This window comes from Rhyacophila brunnea, unplaced genomic scaffold, assembly GCF_057557595.1.
Source record: "Rhyacophila brunnea isolate RB1 unplaced genomic scaffold, BYU_Rbru_1.0 scaffold_16, whole genome shotgun sequence".
In the NCBI taxonomy this organism is placed as follows: Eukaryota; Metazoa; Arthropoda; class Insecta; order Trichoptera; family Rhyacophilidae; genus Rhyacophila; species Rhyacophila brunnea.
Genome location: NW_028232816.1, coordinates 13,352,743 through 13,376,946, shown reverse-complemented (window position 1 = coordinate 13,376,946; position 24,204 = coordinate 13,352,743). Strand labels below are relative to the sequence as shown.

Below are 24,204 nucleotides of genomic sequence, written 5' to 3'. Positions count from 1 at the left end.
ATACTTCGTGCAAATACTTCGGTTATCATCTTTCACCTTCACTGTAAAGTGTAAAGTTTAAATTTGCCACACGATCGAGCTTGCCTTTTCTATATACATATTCTATACATAAAATAACATACAAAAATGAGATTTATTAGCATTTTTTTTTGTTAAATATTTAGTTTAGTTTATGTACTTAGTTACTCATGAGGCTTCGTGACAATTATATTTGACTTAAAGAAGTCTATTTTTTTTTTATTTGTCCTGTTTGTCAAAAAAAAACATATAAATGAAGTTCTAAATTCAGGAATTCCAACATTCTCTATTCCGGATATGGAAACCTTATGTAGAAAACCCACAAACGTCGGCGCAGTGCGGTACATAGTGGAATTTGCTAGGGGCTTACGTGGACCCTCAGTGCACGCAAAATCGAGATGCTCAGTAGCTAAGTCGTGAATGTTTATGCATCTTTTTTATTATACTTATATCTGGAATCGATTTCCAGATATAAGGAATCGATTGCTTGATTCGATCAATAACAAAACCTCTAGTGGTGATATAATCGGCCACCCACATTCTGTATTGCCACGCCAATATAGTCTGTGGTATTGTATTGAGTGACTCTCAAAATTGACGTCCGTAGCCACGCTGCCTTTGTAGATTTTGCTACTTATATTGGAAATTACTCATTAATTGTTTATTACAGTGGTGGTGAACCTATGGCATTGAGATGATTTTCCATGGCACGCGAATGTTTTTTCTAATGACAATTGCTTTGTACAAAAATAGCAGGCAATATAAGAATAAGCATTACGTTTAATGTAAATATATAATTGCATAGGTCTGTCCTTAGGCTTTATGCGTCACATATAATATTATCTCACTAACCTCATCAGGCGACGGGGAACGCCATGTCGCGAACTTCTGATTTTGATTGATTTACAATGCTTGAGACAATTCAACAATTCTGATGTTAATATCGGCGTAAATAACCAAACTAAGTAATACAGTAACAACAAAAAATCCACAAATGGATGGACCAAATAAGAAACAAAAACTTGGTGGATCTTGTAGGTAGTAATAATTCTGGCAGACAGTTTCAAAATTGGTGGACCGAAATGTAAGGCGTAATTGAAAAAGTGATAAACCTATATGTGTGCTATGTTTTGTGAGTAATATCTAGAATATCATCATTTTTAATAGAATTCTTAATAATTTCTCCGTGACAAACTGCTCGGTACGTCAGACAGTCAAAAATAATATTTGCGAAATTTTGGCAGGCGTACGTAAAAAGGTTCGCCAACCCTGGTTTATTACTTTTCGCCACTTGACTGCTATTTGAGGAAGTGACACTACACACGGTCTGTTTTCACAAAATACGTGTAACCAACTGCATTGCACGTATAATGTTGGCGATTTCTTAAAATAACTCGCCCGTTCTCTTGAAGATGAGATATAAATACATGAACGATGCACGAGTACGGATATCATAAATCAAACGGGTAAATGTGCGCGATGCTCTTGGGAGAGATGCCATGCACCCGAATCACCACACTATTATCTATATTCTATGCATTTAGCGCATGGCCGAAAATAACGCGGACGAATCTTTGACCGAAAACACCGGTACTTGCGTACAAAGGGAAATTCAACGAATTTCGCTGTTTCATGTTTTGATTATTGTCAAGTCTGCATATTCTTTGAATCCAATTAAGTTAGTCTCAAAAGGCGAACAATCCACGCTATGCGATTATAATATAAGGCTGTATTGTACATAATAATAGTTAAAATGAACTGAATATATTATTCAATTCTTGGTGGGAAAGCAGTATATTAATTAAAATAAAACACAAACTGTAATATGGTGCTTATTCCACTTAGTTTAATGTTTAATGGTAATCAGGACCCATTTCACCCGCTTCAAAGTGACATCGACAACTTTTACAGAATATACAAAAATACATTTACACCAACAAGTTTTAAAGGCATAATTATTAAGAAATTCTCTATAGAAATATAATTAGCTAAGTAAGTAATTGTTTTGTGATATTGTATCAAACTTGTTAGTCTTAGAATTTAGACACTGATTGGGTTTTCATTGGAAGTACTTTGGTGCTTACAAGTAATTTAAAAAAAATTTACAACCAGGGGTTTATTTTGTTAATGACTGTTAATTGACTTCTAATTCGTGATGATGTATTGAATTCCTCATAACTTACATTATTGAAATATTAATATTAAAAACATACACTTGCTTATATTAATGTTTTCCGATAAGTTAGGTAAATTTAATTGATCTATTTTTTAACAGTATTTCTTAAAATCTTATTTAATTATTCATATCCTCAGTAAATAATTCAGTATTTACCTTTATCTAATATATATTGTGTTAATGTATATTCTTTACCCGTTGACAATGTCTAACTAATTAAAATAAGCGGAACTGTGGGTCTGCAAAAGCTCGGTCAATTTAATGATTTAATTTGTTAACAAATAAATAAACAATCAATACTTACTTAAATAATTCCGCCTTTAAAATTTCTTGGTATATTTTTTTATTATTGTATATCCTATCCCAATTGACGATGTCCCCCTGAAACGGACGAAACCGGTCCTGATTATTAGTAACTGGAATACTTTTACTTACTACACTATTGTAGTTTGTATTCCGAAATCTCCTAATACAATCTGCATATCAGTTCCGCTATCCGTTTCCTTAAATTTCTCTATCACTAGTCATCACTAAATCATGTTTTATTTGTGTTAGTTTTTCTCTGTGACTGGTTTTCTACACATATTATACTTAATAGATGTCATATACTTCCTCATGTTCGTTAAATATCACCTTCCTAATGTATTTGTTTCTTTTTTTTGCAGGCACATATGAAATTCCCTCCAGATTACCCATATTCTCCGCCGTCAATCAGATTTTTAACCAAAGTCTGGCATCCTAATGTATATGAGGTGAGTTGTTTTTAACCATATTATATAGACAATAAATAGTGAACATGAATAGTTTGTTGGTTATGTATGGTATTTAATTAGTTGAAAAGAGATAACAGTTGATATTATTTTATTCCTTTCCCATTTGTTTGAGGACATTAAAATTTGTCATCCTGTCAGTCCAATGAATTTTTAATATACGTCTATACCAGATCAAGTAATTAATAGGCTCCAAAGTCTTCCGATATCAATTTTAATCAATCAAAATGAAAACTATATGCATGGCGCCCACAAGGGGGGGGGGGGCTGACAGGGCTCTAGCCTGGGGGCCCGGGCTCAGGAAGGGCCCGGCGTGGCAAGCCGACCAGGTGAGTAAGATAAACACAGATCACAAATTTGCTCTAATAGTAAAAAAGTCGCCTGCCGCGCTATCTTGATATGATATTAATAATTAAAACTATTAGGTCGTACGTTGCAATTTTTTACTGTGTGCCGATACTCGACAACTCCGTCATTCAAATGGATGTACTCGTACATATTAAAAATATAAAAAACGCTAAAAATACACCATTTGGATAACGCTACTGCAGCGCGTCACATTGACTTTACCCTTAGCGATAGGTAGGGGGGCCCGCCAAACATCCTAGGCTGAGGGCCCGCTTGAGGATGTGGGGGCCATGACTATATGAAATCAAAATTATCTATTTGCTAAACTGCGTGAATAAACTCAGTTGAGACTCGATTGCGAATATTACGATGTTATTAATATTAACCACGAGACGAATAGTCGAATGGTTTTGCATAGCCGATAGCGGTAATGTTATTATTTTCTCTCTTCAGACTTTGAATAAGTTCATAGACACGTCGCAGTGTCATACTCCGCCAAGGGTATCTGGCAACACCGAATAATAAATAATTTAAAATGAGTTTAAATTTTTTATTCTCTCCCGCGGCGTCATTTTTTTCTGTCTCAGTCGTCTGGAGATAGAATAAAATTATTCGCGTATTGACCGTCCTAACTCTTAATATAGTTAGGTATGTACAGAATCTACGCGTTGTTTTTTTATTATTTGTTTTTGATGCCGACGTTGTGCTACTATCTCTTTGAAAATGCGTGTCGCCTATGTATTCGACCTCCGCGCGAGTAATAGGTATTTTATTATTATCCACTGAGGAGCGAGCTTACGTCTTTGTCGAATAGTCGAATGATCACACAAGAAAACAAAATGTTTCTACAGTTTACTGGATCAAGTCAGCTCAAGTATTTTCACTAGATATGTTTCTGTGACTGTTACAACTTGTGTATTTGAGTTGCCTAGAGTCATAACTCACATATTCCAAAATACGAGTTTTGAGATAATCGCAAAAAACCACCAGAGCACTATTTTTTGTAATTAGATGAAAAATATTGGACTCCCTTGAATATTAATAAGTAAGTGAGTCGATTTACATTATTTTTTAAAAATATATAATACTCCTAAGGCTTCAGACACAGCATACTATGAGAAATAGACCTCCCTGATTGGTTAGAAAGGCCTTGATGACAGAATTCACATTATTCTTTGAAAAATGTGAGTTATGACACCAACATTCAAATTTGTTAACGATTTTCACATGGTTTTTTTGATAGCCATCTATTTTTCTTTATATAGATTAATGCCTTTACAATCCCTTGCTATATTTAATTAAAAAAATGACAAAATTGTGAAATGTGAGCTATGACTCTAGGCGACACATTTTATCTAAAAATTAATTAATTTTAATTAAAAAATTGCAACACACCTCACATTTTAAAATGTATATTTCCTTGAAATAAAATAGCGCCGCAGGTGACATTTTTAATATTAGAGTAAATTTGTGATATCCACGATGGCCGCGTGGCTTAAGCGTCGGTCTATAGCAGGGGGGGGCAAACTTTTTGGATGGAGGGCCAAATTCAAGAATTCAAAATGAGTGGCGGGCCGCAAGTAAAATACCATTTTTAGATATACACTATTTATTATCACGAAAAATAAACATTACAAAAAAATTAATTAGAAGAACGAAACTGTTTTTTTTTTAACATTTTTTAAATTCAGGTGTTAATTTTGTAGTTGATATTCTCAAAACTGCTTGTAAATGGGCATCGGAGATATTTGATCGTAAAGAATTTTTATTGAGGTTCATGATCGAAAATGTTTGTTCACATATATAGGTTGATCCAAAAATAACGAACATTTTTCTTGCATAATCTTTAAGTTGGTCGAATTTGTCTGAATTAAGGGCTTTGTAAAATTTGGAGATTTCTTCACGACGATGCAATTCTCTTAAATCAGTGTCACACTGCAGATCAATAATCTTAAGTTGTAGCTCTGTCGGTACACCATGCCCCCCACATCTTGACGCGGGCCCCGAAGCCAGGGTCTTGGGCGGGCCCCCTACCTATCGCTATGGTTAAAGGCAGTCTGACGCTCTCCAGTATTGTTTTTCAAATGGTGTTCGAGGTCAAATAAAATTCAGTGTAATTTAGCGATTTTTTAACACAGTATTTCTCAACACGTCCCAACAACTATATGTTTTAAAATGGTAATAAGTTAGAAGTAAGCTAGGCGACTTTTTTTTGCTATTAGAGCAAAATTAAGATGTGTGTTTATCTCATTTATCTGGTCGACCCGTCACGCTGGGCCCCCCCTGAGCCCGGGCCCCTAGGCTAGAGCCCTGTCAGCTTCCCCCTTGTGGGGGCCATGCGGTACACTATCAATATCTATTGAAAATGGATTGCGTACTATTGCTAAACTTGTCTCAATTTTTTGGAAGTCACCAAATCTTTGTGAAACATCGTCATTCAGAGCTTTAATAATTTTACCATATTATTCAAATTTATATTCTGGTATATTCAGCAACTTCAAAGTTGGAAAGTGGTCCACGTTGTTATTCGATATTTGTCGAAGGATTAACTTGAGTTTTAATTGAAATCCAATCAAACTTTTTACCATATCATGGGCATATATTTTTTTTCCTTGCAACGCGGAGTTAAAAGTATTTAAATATGTCACGATGTTCAACGTCGAAAATATTGGTTACATAGTGTGAGACGAGACGCAAGGAAGACGTACCTACTGAGATAACACATTTACGAAACAAGAAATTCTTCAAATTTTAATCTATTGTCAATATTTCTTAAAAAATTAAAAAAAAGTTATTCGTAATCAGAAGTACAATTAATGATGGCGGGCCGCAAAAAAATACCCGGCGGGCCACATGCGGCCCGCGGGCTGCAGTTTGCCCCCCCCCTGGTCTATAGCGTCGTGGGTCCCAGGTTCGAATCCTGGGTCTGGCAAGTACACGTATTATTTTTCAAATTGTGTATGAGTATGGACCTAATAAGTTGAGCAAGTGGCTGACATCCATTTCTCGTAAAAACAAAATCTCTTAATACAAACCTCCACTTTGTGGAGGCCCATATGATCCTATTCGGATCGGACATGGTCGAAAGAAGAAAAAGAAGAAATTTGTGATGTGTGTTTATGTAACTTATCTGGTCGATCCCCAACGCTGGGCCCCCTGAGTGCGGGCCCCCAGGCTAGAACCCTGTCAGCCCCCACCTTGTGGGGCAATGTCATTGATCTCTACATCTAATCAAACAAAGTCCTCCTGTCATTATAAACCACTTCCTCTATCGTCCATACAGCGTCACTTAAATAATTATAGCCTGGCATCATTCCCGTGAGCTTTTTCTTTGTCCGCGTGCTTTCTCGGCGTCGGCACTGGACCGACGCCGACGCTTTTCGTGTCGTGGCGTCGCGTGTGTCGTCTGCATGAAGGTTAATAATTATAGTGTTTTCTTACGTCATGAAAAGGAAGCACATGTTTTCTGTGTTGACATGTCGTCGCTATAGGATTTGTTTCCCGAATAGACCAAATGTCAATTTTTCAGGAGACGAAAAACAAATTTCATTGTCGTATATTGAAATATCAGTAGATGTATCAATCATTCTTTCTACACTGTATGATTGCAACATTATCTAAGAATAGATTCCAAGAATAATATACTGGTATAAATCAGTAAATGCACATAAAATGCGTTTTATTTACAAGTACTCGTTGTGGATATTCGGGAAATTTTTAGCGCTCTCTCAGAATAATGGATATTCGGGACAAAACATGGACGTTCGGGACTTAAGACCGTAGTGTGTTGCTGCACGGCCCACGGATTACTGAGTGGTCAAAAAGTACGCACCTCAAATGTTATATTTATTTACACGATAATTGTTAATGATTACTTTTACTATTTAAATATCTAATGATCGTAATAACCCAAGTTCGTAGGTAATAATAACATGCGGCATTCGCTTTTTTCGGTTTTTTTCGTAATAAGTAATAAAATAGTTTTTAATAATCTTTTTTTTTATTCAACGAATAATTCACAAGATTTAAGAATGTACCACTCTAATTATTGAACATACATAATTTTGAAAATCATTTCTGAGAAAATATATTGTAACCAATAGAAAAAATCTTTTTGAAAAAAGTAAGACACCCGGCAGGAATCGTCCTGCATCTCTTGGGTTTACGACCCAGTCCACGAATTATCCACTATGCTACGAGGTGACATACTTATGACGACAAACTTTAACTATTGGCCTTTTAATACCTGCTCATCAGTATTCTTCAAAATCAAGCGACTATCGGCGATCGGTTTTTGTTTATTAAATAAAAGTAGGTATCTACTACTTCAATTACTAACCGACGTCACGGATTTCTCCAATATTTTATGATGGTACTTACTCGTACTTGCTAACAATTTTATATTAATACTTTTTTATATCTATTTTTTTTTATATATATTTATATAATTAACAATTAAACTTATTACAAACCACCAAATAAATATTATATATTTACTATTGGAATGGCAACACAAAATAATAGCATCTATAAATTAATTACCATTGGCTGCTAATATTAGGTAGGTACCAATATCCTAAGTATATAATATTCACCAAATAAATAGTTACTAACATACATATTAAATTAAATTAACTATCAGCGCATTCAAAAATAAATAATAGCATCGCCTTTATTTTCATAGAAATGCCTAGATTAAAAGTAAAATAAAGACAAACAATGTTTGATTAATAATAATTTGAAATAATAATTATTTTTTACGTCATAGTAGTTGCCGGGTCATACTGTAGAATTCATATAACCGTTGGGATTTTGTGTCATTTATCAAAACAAAATGCAGTTATTTAGGTTAAAATACTCGCTTCCAAAACTTTACTATAAGTTCAGGGCGAACTGGTGATGTATCAGTTATAAATGATCTCTTCAAATTTGATGAATTCACTATTAAAACAATAGTAACTTTAAAAACAATATCAATAAGACGAAATTTGAAAGAGCACTCCGGACGGCCGAAAAATATGAAAGTGGGCGTGATTGTTTTAGAGCTGGACAGCGTGAATGTGGGAGCGAGATGCACGGCGTCAGCGCGGTTTGATTGGCTAAAAGTCATATTCGGGAAATAAAAACTCAGCCGAGATTTATTTCGACCAAAATTAACTTGGATATTCAGGTACGAATAGTTGGACATTCGGGAGAACAGCACGGAATAATTGCAACTTAACATGGCGTATTCGGGTTTTTCAAAAAAATATCTCTGTTCCTAGATAAAAAATATATTGTTTTTATAAATGATTTCGGTAGAGTTCGATAAAAGAAATTGAACTGCATTAAAATGTCGATTTCGACAAAAATGGATATTCGGGAAACAAATCCTATAGCGACGATGTTATTACTTGGAGAATAAATAACACTGCGGTATCGATTCTGAATGTTTAATGATCATTCCCTGGTGGCTAATTAATTTGTAACGATACTTCGGTGTTATAAACCGTTATTTATTTAATTATTGGTGTAGTGTTAACAACAGTCTGAGTAGACAGTTAACTCAATATTCAGTTCGAGTTTGGTGCAGAGTTTTTTTGCGCTATTTTACGTGAATTATTAATCATAATCTCAGCTCGGCTTTTACAGACGCCAATAACAATATTTAAATGTAAATGCATTGAGTCATTACTCACTCGATAGACATAAAATAAAATTAGTTAATACCCTATGGCCTATGTCTATAGATATACAATTTTAATAATATTCTCTGGGTTTAATTATAGAATTTGTACATTAATTAACATTAAATGAAGGTTGGTACGTAGGTATGATTTTCTGTTTTGATTGATGTGGTCTCCGTGACGGTCTTCTCCAGGAACCCTTCAGCCAGTCGTAAAGCATCCAACCATCGGTACGGACTTTTCCCAATATGTTTTTGTTCCTTCCAGGATAGAGATGTGCAGAAATACTAGAGCTGGTTAGATGGAAGACTACGATAGATACTGCTATTATAGTTTAAATAATATTCAATTTAACAACGCGGTAAGAGCCAGCATCAAATGTACGCACGTAACGTTGTGCGCATTATGAGGCAAACACATTACCTACTATCACGTCACGTACTGGCAAATTTAGTATATAGTTTCGTCATTCCGCAGAATATTTTGAATGATCACTATCTCTATAAATTCAATTATGGAACGTGTCAACTCGAGCAAATCTTCATGTTGCGAAGAGATAGGAACGAATGCAGTTATCTATTATATAAATTAATTGAAAACTAGATGCATTGGGTCAAGCAATTACTTATTGGCAATCAAAATTACTACGTACGGGGCAATATTTGTGTTTTTAATTACACAAACCAAATTGAAATTTTCAGTCTTTAATTTTATCGATGTCTTACTGTAGACGAAAACTTCGAAAATAATATTCCTATATTATATAATGAAAAATAAATTCGATAAGGTAAGTAAGAAGCTTTACATTTGATATGTTGAATTATTATTCATGGTAATGTGCGTGTGCGAGCGTCAAATCATACATTATATTTTGAACAGAACCCAACCAGCGGTTTGATGCGAGTCGAAAATCTGTAGGTCTGCAGAATATAGAAAAAATACGTTCACTGACTCGTGCGGTTGGTGATGTAGCGCGATACGCGCGAGGTGACCTCATTGTTGTTCTGGCCATTTCGGCAGATTTTGCCAATTGACAATATTCGTGTTTGATTCAAAATGTATTATGGGATGGGAACATCAGTCTGATGAAAAACGACTTTATTTTTTCCCGTAGCGTGAGCTTACCGTGACAGCACGTAACGTGGTGATAATGTATTCGCCCCATTATGCGTTCAACGCATGTCGAATGCTTTCACACACACATTTATGTTTACATGTTTACAATCAGACGTAGTTAACGCTCTTGCTAATATTATTATAAATTCATTTCGTAAACACCATAACGTATTTCCGTTGTGTGTTATTATTTTGTTGAATAACCAAGGATGACTTTTATTAGAAAACTTTCGCTACGCCGGGTCCTGAAGCGAGGGCCCCGTGATGGACGAGAAGGGCGAATGAAACAGAGCCGACTCTCGTCTTGGCATTTTCATTCGCGAACAAACAGCATTTTCATTTTTTCATACGCCGCTCACACACCCTGGAGGGCGCATATCAATCTGACACCTTGGCAGTTGCGGTCTACCCCCCTCCGATCACTCACAATTTTGTATCTCAAAATTTATTCAAAGTCTGTTTAGAATAAAGAAATTGAACCTTTGGGATTAATACGGCTTTTTGTATACAGGACTTTAGTATTCATTAAAATTAAACACAAAATATTATTCCGTATAATTTAATACCTATCCAGACCGATTTTATCCGTTTGAATAGGAGGTACATTCTTTGTGAAGTTATTATGTACATTTGTTTCAATTGTTTTTTAACAGTGATTTTTTTCTTAGAATATTGTTATAGTTAGAAAGAATATCGTTAATGAATATACCTATTTCATTACGTTCATGTCTTCAATGGATAATTTTATATACTGTATAAATTTAATAGTTATAATGTCTTATTCTGGCAAGCATTTGTGTGGAATAAAATAGGAACTATGTGCCAAATATTCCAAAAAAATGATTATTGTTTATTATTATAAAAAATAACTTTAATTAGTATTCGTGTCAATTTGAGAAAAGCGCTGTCATTGGCAAGTTATCTAAAAATGCAGTAAGTGCCACGTGAATAATTCCTCTGTGGAAGGACTAAGAGTAATGAATAGTTTCAAGGCACACAGTTCCTATTTTATTTCGTGTATTTAAATATTATTTTATGTTTTATTTTGATTATTAAGTAATACAATGCCTTTCCATCTAGAATATTGATTGTTGGTACGTTTGTATAAATTGGTAACTATTAGTGGTAAATAATTATGCCTCGTAGTCCAATACGTAAGGCACTGGTTTCTCATTCGGGAGCCTTGGGTTCAATTCCCGCTGAAGTCACATCACAATACACTTAAGTAAGTTTGTCAAAGTCTGGGTAAATCCAATGTGCTTCATGAGTATCGTGTGATGGGTACATATGTGAATGAATAGTAATGTCTAGTCCAGATCAAGAACATTATTGTACGTGAGCAATGTTTTCCATCCGCGGCGGAATACAATATAACATAATCATTAAATTTGGAAATGTTCGTAATCTAATCAGTGTTCATTTTTGTTCACGAACATATTGTCTTAGTTTCAACTATTCATAAAAAAATGGCGAAACCAACGTACGTGTATTATTTTGATCAAGTGGTCAGTTTTTTTTTGTTTTGTTTTGAATCGCTGGAGTATACTAATTTTAGTAGATAACTGTATATTGATAAAAATCAATATCCTGTCTTTATTTTTATTATAATATCGGTCACGATACGTCTGTACTAGTGTGGAAATGTTGTTTAGATTCAGTGGCTTACCGCGTATGCACTTTCTCTTTTGTTTATATGTCCTTATCGTAGTTATATATTATAGCAGGGGGTGCCAATCTTTTCGGACTTATGGTCCACATTAGATTAACTATGATAAAAAAGATAGGGAGTATCAAAACATATTATTGAATAAAAATATATACAAAATACATTATATATATACCACTGTCTGTTTCCTGTTTAATGTGATTTTTATGGGTGTTTTACCGTAGCCACATTATCTATATCCAATATAAAAATTGAGGTGAAAATTCGAATTGAAAGAGGAGAAAATGAATTCTTTATAAAACTCATGATAGAAAATGCTTGTTCACGTGTATATGTGCTTCCAAATACGGCTACTACATTTTTAACTGGTAGAACCCTCATGTTTTTGAAAATGGATTCCTATTAAATGAGTAGCTATGTTCGACAATTAGTTCCAAAATTACAATCTGTGATTGGTTTGACAAGTTGATGACATCATTGATGTCGACATTAGAAGGGTGGAAAAATAAAAACATCAATAGTGTCAATAAAAGTGCAATTTTGTGCTTCTCATCCGATCGCTGATACAGATTTGCAAAACATAAAATTAGGTCGACTTTTTTCTATCATCTATCTTTGGAACATTATGTAGTTTGACTGCAAAAGCTTTCGTGTTGGAAAACAGGTCTGGCCGCATTTGCCTCGCTGTTTCAAATTAAATTCTAATTAGCTACGTTGTCCAAATAATGACGTCACACGATTTTCTGTGTTTCGACCACCCTTCCCACACACACTTTGTCAAAAAATCGTTTACCCCCTTTCTAAATTACGTCACACTTTTTTAATTATCCCACCGTTTTCACTAAAAAACAAATTCGTTGAAAATTTTCGATTTAATTAGTTTAGTATAATGTTCCCACGACATATTTTATTCTCAGAAAAAATGATTTTATATTTTCTATATTTTCAGGGTAAAAGTTCTTAAGTCAGTTTGGTTGCAGCTGAGATAATCGGTTTTGAAATAAATCACAGTTTTCAAAATACATACTCTTGTTTAGAAGTTAATTGGTGTATCTTTTTTTATTTCTTTTACTTTGTACAATTGTGTTATATACAATGGCGGCTCGTGGATAAGATATTTGGGGGTGCTGCGGTTGATTAAAAATAAATGTTTATTTGGATTATATTTTACTATTAACATCAAAATTAAATATAAATAATTAATTAGGTATATTATTAATAATTAAAATAAAAAAACTGTATAAATTACTTGCAGAAATAAATTCTAGCAATATTAATAAATCATTATAGCTATATTTCTTTCCTCGCTGTGTCGCGCGTGCTCACGTGGAACGCAGAAACAGAGAAATTGGGAGAAATACTGAAATCGAACTGTCTGACCGGCAAACTGGGTGTTTGTGATTGTTCAAAATTACTAACAACCACCTTGTACGAAAAAGGACATGGCTATTAATAATTCTAAAAAAATATATATATCATACCCCTTCTTCTTTAGGGTGTGACATAATACATGGACGACACGTAAAATATACTTACTCACCGTAAATGATAACGATGTACTTAATTCATTTTTATCCTACTGTATTTTATTAATATAAAATCTAATTACGAGCCGCATGGTATGTTGGTATGGTCAATCATTTATGGGCCGCGAAAATGCACGTTTCGGGCCGCCGTGTTGTCGACCCCTGCATTATTATTTTGCGCTACGCCTCTGTTCCCATTTTAGTGTCAAGGTGAAACTGTTTTGACAATATTTTTTCTTGTGGTCGGACGTGTATTTACTATTGCTAAATGATCGTATTATTTCAATAGAAAAACAAGTAAACGAATCAATTCATGAGCAGAGTAAATCGAGTGCGGCCACTACTTAATTGGCTTTTCGCAGTAAAAAAAAACGAATAAAATAGTTAGTCAGCTGTCTCTGTCACGAAACGTGTTTTATAAAATTTAATTATTTTGAGTGTTTTTTTTTCCTAGTAAACAATCTACATATTTGATACAATATTATTAAACACGGTTTCGTGATCGCTGCGTTCTAGAAATAAAAATAATGTTCCCATTTCAATTTTTCTCCAGTAATTTTTACGAAACTAAACTGACCGATTCACAAATGACAGAAGAACATTCTGCTCGAATGAACTTTTCATTGATAAGCACTCTGTCGAAGCGATAAAATGAACATAATATTATTATATGAACGAAGTGTGGGATAAACTAAAATTTTAGTATGTCAAAATAATTTCATTTTATTATTACTATTTCGTAATAAACAGGTAAATACAGGTGAAAGTGAAGGAGAGGTTGTAATAAGGGTCAATTCGTAAACTGCGTTAATTTGTATACGTCATATTTTATTTAAAATAAAGTAAAATAATACAATTTTATGTGAATTGTTATAAAATATATAATGTATGTACTTAAGTCAGTACTACTATATCTACAGTACAATAAGGGTGAGGTCATATTCTTGTCAGACGGTAATAATTTTTCTTTGTTGTAAGCAATGACATTAATATGGACGAATCATCTGGAAAAGAAAATGACACTCACTTTATTGTCGGGTCTGCCGAATGGCATAATCTGTTCTAACGCCATTACAATAAAGGTGATATTGCTATAAATTCCTGATGCTTTTTGTTGGGTCTGCCGAATGGTTCGGTTCGAACGGGTTCGCTCAAATGAACATTGACATTAGAAACACTGCTCTAACGCCATTACAATAAAGGTCATAGTGCTATAAATTCCCGATGCGTGATATCGCATAGTGATATTGCGTGACGTCTACCTATACATGCGAATGCGCGAATTTACTTGCTAGCTACTGTATTGAGTGCGTCGTCCATTAATAATGTCATTGGTTGTAAGTATGGAATGGTGTATTCTCTAATCAGTGGCCAAGGGTGGAGGTAGGCTGTTAATATCCGATATAAATAGTCCACTCTAAAATTTGTCAATCAAACGTATTGCACTAAGAATACAATATTATGTAGTTGGATAGTATTCGTTAGTTTTTAAAATTCAATCAAACCTTGCCTAATCCAAGCTATAATAGTAGATAAAACTCAAAAATATCTGTTTATCTATAAAATATCTAAAATTGCGCTATTAAACCATACACAATTTTAGATGGGTATTATATGGATAGAAGAATATTTTTACGATAATGGTTTGGTTAGGCTTGATATGAAACTGACTAACACCATTTATAACATTATGTATTCTTAATTCAACGAAAACGAATAAATATGACTGAGAAGTGTGCACTATATTTGTCAAATTGCCCATAGCATACTTGAACAATTATTGTGGTTGAATTTTAAAAACTAATCAGCACTTTCTACAAAATATATTCTTAGTTCAATGACGACAAATATATATCGCACCCGGGGAATAATAGTGGCACAAGTCCAAATTTGTCATTTTTTAGTTAAGTATGCAGAAATGTTCCACGATATCATTTCTATCCGCACAAATAGCGGCATAATTGTTAAAAATATAATGGTGGCCTTAAAGGCATTTTTGTCATTATCATATTATAACATTTTACTTGAATTCAAGGAGAAATAGTGGCACAATAATCATTGTGCAATTGTTATTACGGATAACATTCAAAATAAGATGACTCAAGTGTGCCAACTTCACGCTACTATAAAGTAATTAAAAATAACTGATTTAACACACCAAACTAAAATATTCAAACTGCTCTCCTGCAAAAACAAGTTTATCGAGTTGTGCTACTATTATTCCCCGGATTGTCTGACAAAGTTTAGTGTGCAACTATTTATGTCGAATCTTAAGAGCCTACCTCCACCCGTCGCCACTGAGTTACATAATATATCAATGTTATGCACACTTTAAAACGTTAAAATTTACACAATTACTAGAAAGTGAATTATATCATGGAGTAATTCACTGAATAATTGACATGGGGTATGGATAGTAGTACCACCAAACCGTTTTGAATTAGAGCATGCGCATTAAAAGGTCTCAAATTAGCGAGAACTCTCCTATGTAAGAAGACTCAGTGCGTTTTAATAATATAGTAGTCTAGTTCCCTGCACTTATTCAGTTGGCCGAAGTGATTGCACCGTTTATAAACGACCTCAGTACTTTTTTGTTATGCCTACCTACACAGTTCAAGCGAGTGCATCTGATTTCGGCGCATTTCGCGGCATGCACTGCACCAAGGCGACTCGAATCGTTCACCTTGTCTTTTCAAACTTTCGTCGCTGCGACCGCGCGGGGTCATAATCCAGTGTGAGCCCAAAGTACCCTCTTATTTATTACTTTGCTGAATTACTTTTTAACTCGTATTCAAATTATGTTTGTAGACAGTTCAAAGACGTGTATTGGATTTGATCCCAGGGAAAAGAAAATAGTGGGAAGTGAGCTATTTTCTGCGTGAGCTTGTAACGTTTAAATCTTTAGTATGAGAAATATGGGATAAACTCACACACGATGGGCGGGCGGCTTAAGTGTCGGCTGTAACGTCGTGGGTCCCAGGCTCGAATCCTGGGTTTGGCAAATACATATATTGTTTTTCAATTTGTGTTTGAGTCATAGTATAGACCTAATAGGTTGAGCAAGTGGCTATAACACCCATTTATCGTAAAAACAAAAATCTGTTAATACAAACCTCCACATTGTGGAGGCCCGAACATGGTAAAAGTAGTTTGTTTTTCGACCATAGTAGGTTGACATGGTATAAAAAAAAAAATTAATATCGCCGATCAATATGCTGACATGGATTGAGTTGTTTTTTTTTTGTTTTTTTATCTAACTGATTTACTTGTACTTTTCATTCTGAATGTCATGTTGTGGACGTCCTGAATTAATAATTTGTTATGTACTCAACGTGCCTTTTGTAAATAAATAAATATATATTATTTATATAATCCGATTATTTCCAATGTCTCTTCAATTTGTTTAAGTTGCAATTGATCACGTCTTGACTCGGTCGAGTGTTTGATGCGCTATTTTCGTTTTCGCTTCAACTTATTTCGCAATTTCTTTTGTTTCAATTTGAATTTTGACATATTATTGGCATTTGAGTTTTCCCTCGCTTTTCTTATTATACGCGCGACGGATTTTCGTGCTGGGGAAGACTTTTTAGTATCCCGCGAGCGTCTGCTAGATACTTTGTGTTTGGGTTTATTTTACAGTAGTCATTTTGTAAAAGCGCATATTTTAATACATACCTGCGTATTAGGTAGGTAGGTATATGGCGATTGTAGATAGTTATCGAAGCGTTTATATTCAGGAATACACGACTTACTTTTAAGGTCATGACATTGGCTATCATGTTGTCATAAATAGATAATAATTTTATGCCATATAAGCAGGTAAATATATATGTATATATATAGGTACCTACTATTAAACTGGCTACTGTCATAGTTATCATCGTTAGGAGTGCGAACACCTGTGGTGGGTAAAGGCTTCGGCTAACATATATCTCGTATTAGATTGCTAGATAATATTTACTCACTATGCCAGTTCATTGTCGTTCATACGATGAACATGGTCCAGGCAGCGCAGTCTTCCAATCTTAATCCACTGCTAAAATGCTTTGCAATCTTCGTACATACCTGTATGGCACACAAATTAGGCGGAAATTGTTTTTTTCAAAAAGTTACATGATTCATTCATTTCTCAGAGTTAATGTCCGAGGCGTAGGTGGACGTTAACTTTAATCAACGGTTATTAACTATATTCTGTTTCATTTCTGCATTTACCATTGCGTTCGACATACTGCGATATAATGAAATGTATGATGCAAATCAAAGAAAAATCTAACATGCAAAATGTTCTATATCTCGATTGGAACGCAGTTTTTCAGTCAAATATTTTTTTGGTCTTATATAAAATAATATGTAATTTTGTTTTTTAATCTAAAAGGTAACTATTTATCAAAACTTACTGATATTTTACACATTTATGTGTATACTAAAACTCATCGCTCGAATCAACACAAATGTCAATTTATCCAAATTGGTGGGTTACGTCATTTATTGCTATTTGTCGAACGAGTACAAAACGTAAATCAATTAGAATTTAAATTCTAATTCCATCAAGTACCCAGTACCTTAATTGTATAACTTGATTATAATCATTATATGTATAAAGTATGTCTTGCAGTGGAAACATATTATATAGGGGTGGGGTTGACACGGTGAAAGGTTAGGTATTATACAGGTAGCGTTAACAGAGGGGAAGAGAAAGGATTGCATCGACGAAAAAGTTCTGCATAAATACGTACCTAGAAACGTAAAAAGCACAGGATCGAGAATATTAGAATCAGCGTGGAAAGGTTTTCACCCGGAAGTGAATTGATCCAGGCTGATGATGATTATTAAAATTTCATGGAGCTAATGTTGTGTTTTTTCATTATTATTTTACCTATTGTTCTTGTGAAAACAATACTTATTGTTGTAAAGAAATACTGGCAAATAATTTTATATTGTGTGCTGCAAAGACATTTGAACAATGGTCATCAAATGAAATGAATTACAATCATTACGTGTTTATGTAGTAAACTTTCTAAAGGATTATTTGTACGAGTTGTTATGGTTTATTTTGATGGAATTGTGAATATCAATGTTACGTCTTTCTTGTTTTTAGCCAAATAGATTGGATTAGGTAATATTCTTGAGAATACCAAAATAAATATGACGAGACGATGTACATGTACATACAGTGTTAAATATTTATTACTTATTTAACCAAAATTCTTATTAAAAGATATACGTCAGAATATTAATTGTGTGTTCATTAAAGTACCCACTGGTAAATGTGTGGCTTTTCAACACCGTTTAGCCCAGTCCTTATTCGATTTTTTTTCGTTGGTTAGATGAAGGCATCTCAGTGCATGCGTAACTTGCGCATTGCCTGCCTCAAACCGGTTTGAAAATTGCTATTTTTCGCGATGGAGAGTGTTAGCGCATGTAGAACCATCACCCATGGATATCTTTTCAACATCACGTATATAAAATTATATTATGCTATAATTTTACCACAAGTAAAAATATTTGTATTAAAATCATCTTTATAAAAATATGAAACACTGGTTTCCGTGAAAAATTGAAAACTGTTCCACGTACAAGTGTAGACAGTTGCCGCGGTGCGTAACACGCTTTCCATCTAAACGATGTGCAAAACTACTCAGTGTTGGAGCTTGTCCGGATGACGCGTGTCTAGCCGCGAGTGCGAGCTTGTACGCGCGAGTCAAATCGCGCCATGTGGACACGGCCTTAAAACCAAAATTAAAAAGTTGAAGTGAAGTGGAAGATGAGATGACCAAATCTACACATAGCTATTGAACTACATTGTATAAGGCACTAGAGGGCGTAATTCAAGAATACTCATACTTCATTCATTAGATTTTTTATTGTAGTTTCAATTAATAAGAAAGTATACCACCTTAATTAGCCAAGGAATTTCAAAACGCTCAATTCTCATTTTTTTTTTGCTATATTTGGAAATGAGAATTCCCTCTCAGTAGACAATAATCTTAATTCCCTTTTTCCCCATTCTATTTTACTGCTCTGTAAATTATTAAAGTTTTATCTTGTAATCCGTTTCTATCGTTGAAAGTTTAGCTTAGTGAAGCCGACCTAATCCACGATCATGATCCCTTGGATTACGTTAAGTATACTGACGTATTATATCAGTTATATCACTGATCTCTTGGGTTTTTATGAGTCGCGATTTCTTTTATTATTGTTCGAGTATTACTTAACTACTGTCTTTTGTTGCATGACCATTGTGAATGCTTACGTAAAATCGATTAGTTATTTTAATGTCACCGTGAATTTCAATTAAAAATATAAATATAATTTGACAAGGATCGCATAAAAAACGAACGATGAAATAACATCTTTGTATTAAACGTTGGCTGGCTGCACGATTTATCCTTGGAATTACGTAAAATAGATTGGCCGCGTCGGATTTCAAATTAAAGTAAAAATCGATCGATTAGGAGCCCAGGAAAATGAAGGGAGAAAAAGATAAATTCAATTTTCGCTATGCACCGTTAGCCGCTTGTTGCTTGCTTCGCTCGAATGGGCACTCAAGGTCCGCGGTATAGGAAGTTAGATCGCTTTTACTTGCTAAGCAGATAATATAATAAGTTATCTGACTCTCCTCAATGACAGGGACACAGCTTACTGACACAACAGTGTAATGCGGCCGACGGTGGCTTGTTCCGGTTTCCTGCACTAATTTATGCGTTCCGGATACATTTCATAATACAATAATAACATACTGGATTATGTTAAATCAAGTTTTGATTAAAACAACTAGTTGTTTAAAATTCGGTGTTCTTATTCAATCAGTACGCGCTCACCACTTGGAAACATATAAAATGACAATTTTATTTTGAATGCGATGTATGTTCATTATTATATACCGGAGAAAAACTATTCTTTCATGATCGATCATTGTATGTATGACTCATGATGCTTACAAACCGTATAGTCTAATGATTTATGAAGGTGAACGTGTGAGGTATCGATTTTTTTTTAATTTATCAGCTTTGCGGCCAACTGAACGTATTCAATGCCGCTCGTTAAGTCTAATCGTATACTTTAAAAATTGCACGTGTGTCGTCCATATATTGGCCGGCCAGCGCGCGCGGTTACATATAAATTGTACGTAAAACATTTCACCGTGGCACAGTGATGGGAAAGAGATGACCGTATACTATATGGTCTCCAATTTAATTAGGTTCCATATGAGGCTCGATATACTTCATAGTCTTATCCTATACTAGGGTGCAGGATTATAGATATTATGATGGAGAAGTATGTACCCATTTATGTAAGTATTTTTTTAATCAAGGGAATTTAGGAAACGATGTAAATTTGACGGAATTAAGTTAAACCGACAAGAACCGTGTTTTATTTAGATATGAATTTTAATATTTATATTGTCTTTAATATATGGGCATATATTTCCGATACAACATTTCACTGTGAAGTGTGATACGGCGAACTGCATACGTACTAGTTTCCGGACACGAGCGCGCGCAACTACACACAGCCGCCTCGATTCCAATGAGCCGATCCTTATCTGTAGCATCCGTATTATTTTCTGTGAATTCAAGCGGTCACTCCAGGGCTGTCCTAGGGTGTGATAAGGTGCTAGGGTAGCAGGTGATATTTTGTATAATAAACGACTCATTCAGGTTTTAATTGCCTACCTGTGGGTCTATTCTATACTTATCGAACACTAAATTGATAAATAGTATCAAACTTAGGGTAGGTTTGTATCAAAATATTAGCACTTATTGTAACAATTACACGAAGCCGGTTTTTATTGTTGCAATAAGTGCGATATTTTAACAGCAGCAAGATAGGTGCTGTTAAAATATAGCACTTATTGCAACAATAAAAACCGGCTTCGTGTAATTGTTACAATAAGTGATAATATTTTGATACAAACCTACCCTAAGTTTGATAATATTTTTCACTTTATCACTTTAGCGGTCGATAAGCATAGAATAGACCCACTGGTCATCGTGATTCGATCGCTTATTTTTGTCCACAGTAGGCACACAACCTTGAGTGTAACTGTGAAACGAATCGATTGCGTCGCGTTATTTTTGTTTGTGTCGTTATTCTTAAAGTGACACTCGCGCTTAAGGCTTCCGCAAGCAGCGATAATTATGTAAATCCGCGACAACTTACGTAAGGCCAGGTATCTTTCTGATTTCCTGGTGTTCGCGGGTCAGCGCGCGCCTGCCCGGGCTCCGACGCTTTGCCTCCGAACACCGGGTGCGGCCATTGTTGATTTGCGCTGGAAAAACCATTAACTTCACGATGATAAGGACGGTCAGGGTCGCGCCGTTTCCTGCGAACAACTGGTGTTTTGTAAAATTCAAATGTTGTTTGGGTATTGACACGCAGCGAGAGTTACAAATTAATACGTTCAGACATTCTCGTGTAACGGGGGTCCAGACCTGAATCCCCGCGTGTGTGCGTCCGCTATGTCCTACCTCTGTTTTCTCACAAGACACAGTGTTGTGTCTTTTTGTGGAAAGCCAATACGTACTACCATGTATTGGACGGTTACATGTAAATTGTACGTAAAACAATTCACCGTGGCACAGTTCGCTGTGAGTTTTCTTATCGGAGATACGGTACGGTCTATACGGTCTCCAATTTTATTAGATTAGAGGTCTACAATTTTATTTATTAGAATATGAACATTAATTCAATTTTCATAGCTGATTTTGGAAAAATTCAAGAATGTAAACCTAACCTAACTTAACATAACAAATAATCCAGTATATCGGCTATTTTCAAAATTTGTTTGCTTCTGGCTTACTGTAAAGTGTAAACCTGACCATGAATTTTATGTCAGTACTATAAGACCCAAAGAGGTTGGACGGTCTTTAATATACGGCCATTTATTTCCGATGCAACATTTCACGGTGAAGTGTGATACTGCGAACTGCATACGTACACGGTATTGGACTGTCTTATGTGTGAAAATCATAATTCTAATTATTGGTAGGAATGGGTAAAATCATTAAGTTCACCAGTCATATATTTAGATATCGTCACCATCGAGGAAGGGTTTTGTTCAACGTCTTTGTATCAGAAGTAAATTGTGTCGCTAGATTTCATAATCAGCCAAGTCCACTTTTAGGTATTTTTGACATTTTGGGAATTTCTGAAGAACTACTTACTGCTGTCTAACTTTTCTGCATTATCGAAATGTGGAATTTATTATTTTTAAATATTCTATACTCGAAATAATATAAACCTTCACCCTTGTCACTGTGTATTTGAGAAAACAAAAAGCGGTTTTTCTCCTATTGATCTATTATAGACGGCTGATTTTGAAATCTAGCGACACAATTTACGTTGTCGAATTTTGATAACTGAACGTGTCTGGCCAATGCATTATTAATTGCAGTAAGGCGTGACCCAGGTTTTATTCCGTGAAGGGCATACTTATCCAGTCACGATTTGCAACTAAGAAGTTTGTTATTCGGTGTGGATATCGATGGATATAGTAATAAATATTTTTACTATTTTTGATTTAATTGAAAACAAATACATAATGTATAATTAAAGGGAAAACATCAATGAAACGCAAACTGTTGCAAAGCTTCGATTTCGAAACATTTTTAAGAGCATTTTAAAGCACTAATCTTTTGAAATATTTTTTGATTTTTAGTTACATACTTAAGTACTTAATATAATATATTAATTATTTATTTAAGAAAACAAAATATTGTGGACATTTTTTGATTTTTTAATTGTCCTTTTACATTTTACACAGATGCAAACTATTATTTATTTGTTTGTTTAGTTTTATTTGCTATTTTGATATTTTCTTGGTATAGGAATGAAGTTGACCTATTGCATACCGCGATGACACTACGACTGTATGTCGCTCAGGGCCAGAACTAAAAAGGTTAACATAATATTATTATCTCATGGGTGTGTCATGTCATGATATGGCTTTAAGTGTTTGGTAAATATTCAATATCGTTTTAATTGCATTCTAGAATCTATGTCTTAAACTAGTATTTTGTAAGTAATTATTGAAATTATAATCGTCTCGACTTGTATGCAGATTTAACTACAAGTGTGATTGGTTATATCGTAAGAAAAAGTATGAAATAATTCTCGTTCGCTTACTAAAGGGGCGTAAACGAGCATCAAAAATTGCAGATTGCCGATAAAATTGCCAAAAAAATGCTGCAACTATTGCTACTTGCTGAGCAATGTATGACCCGTCATCAGTGTCGGGCAAGTGAGGCCGATGAATTTTGTGCGTACACGTGACAACAACGGCCGGCAATGAAGTTTCTGCACCATATAGATAATCACATAAACAAATTAATCCAAAATGAAAAAAGGATTTGGATCGGGTCCTACTTTTAAACAAACGTGAAACAATAAGTAATATAAACCAGGAATTAGTTATTGATAATTATTTATTTAAAAACTTTAAAAGAATGTCAAAATTTGACGTTTAGTGAAATTTGATGTTTGTGCAGCTTTGTAGTTGGCCTTTTCATATTAGGATCATTTTATATAGTTTGGATTCGATGTTCTATAGCTCCGGACGTAAATAACCCTGATTAATAAGCTCCAATACCCTGTCGTTTGTCCATTTATTCATTGTACGTAGTGTGAATTGACGATTAGTAATAACACCATAATAATATTATTAGTAACGACACGGCGAAAAATTATAACAATGTATTGTTAAATCGGCTGTCACTAATGTTTTTATTGTTGCTAGGGGTGAGATCAAAACAGAGTCGCACATATGCAGCAGAGCGAGAATGAAACAGATTTATCTAGTAATTATTGCCGTATTTTCGATTGAGTTCGATATTCGATATATCGACCAACCATGCTGCCAGAAACAAAGGCAATATATGTAAAGTTTCGGCAACGTAGACTACTATTGTCGTGTTTT

At 34.5% G+C, this 24,204-nt stretch overlaps 1 protein-coding gene across 1 annotated transcript in view; it reads left to right on the top strand.

Annotated features, from left to right (window-relative positions):
* The window catches only part of LOC147074418 (ubiquitin-conjugating enzyme E2 R2), a 153,313-nt gene that overhangs the window by 14,290 nt on the left and 114,819 nt on the right, over positions 1–24,204 (top strand). Inside the window, exon 2 of the mRNA XM_085943673.1 lies at positions 2,860–2,946. Within this exon, the coding sequence (XP_085799799.1) occupies positions 2,860–2,946 (87 nt within the window). The remainder of the gene's footprint in view (positions 1–2,859; positions 2,947–24,204) is intronic.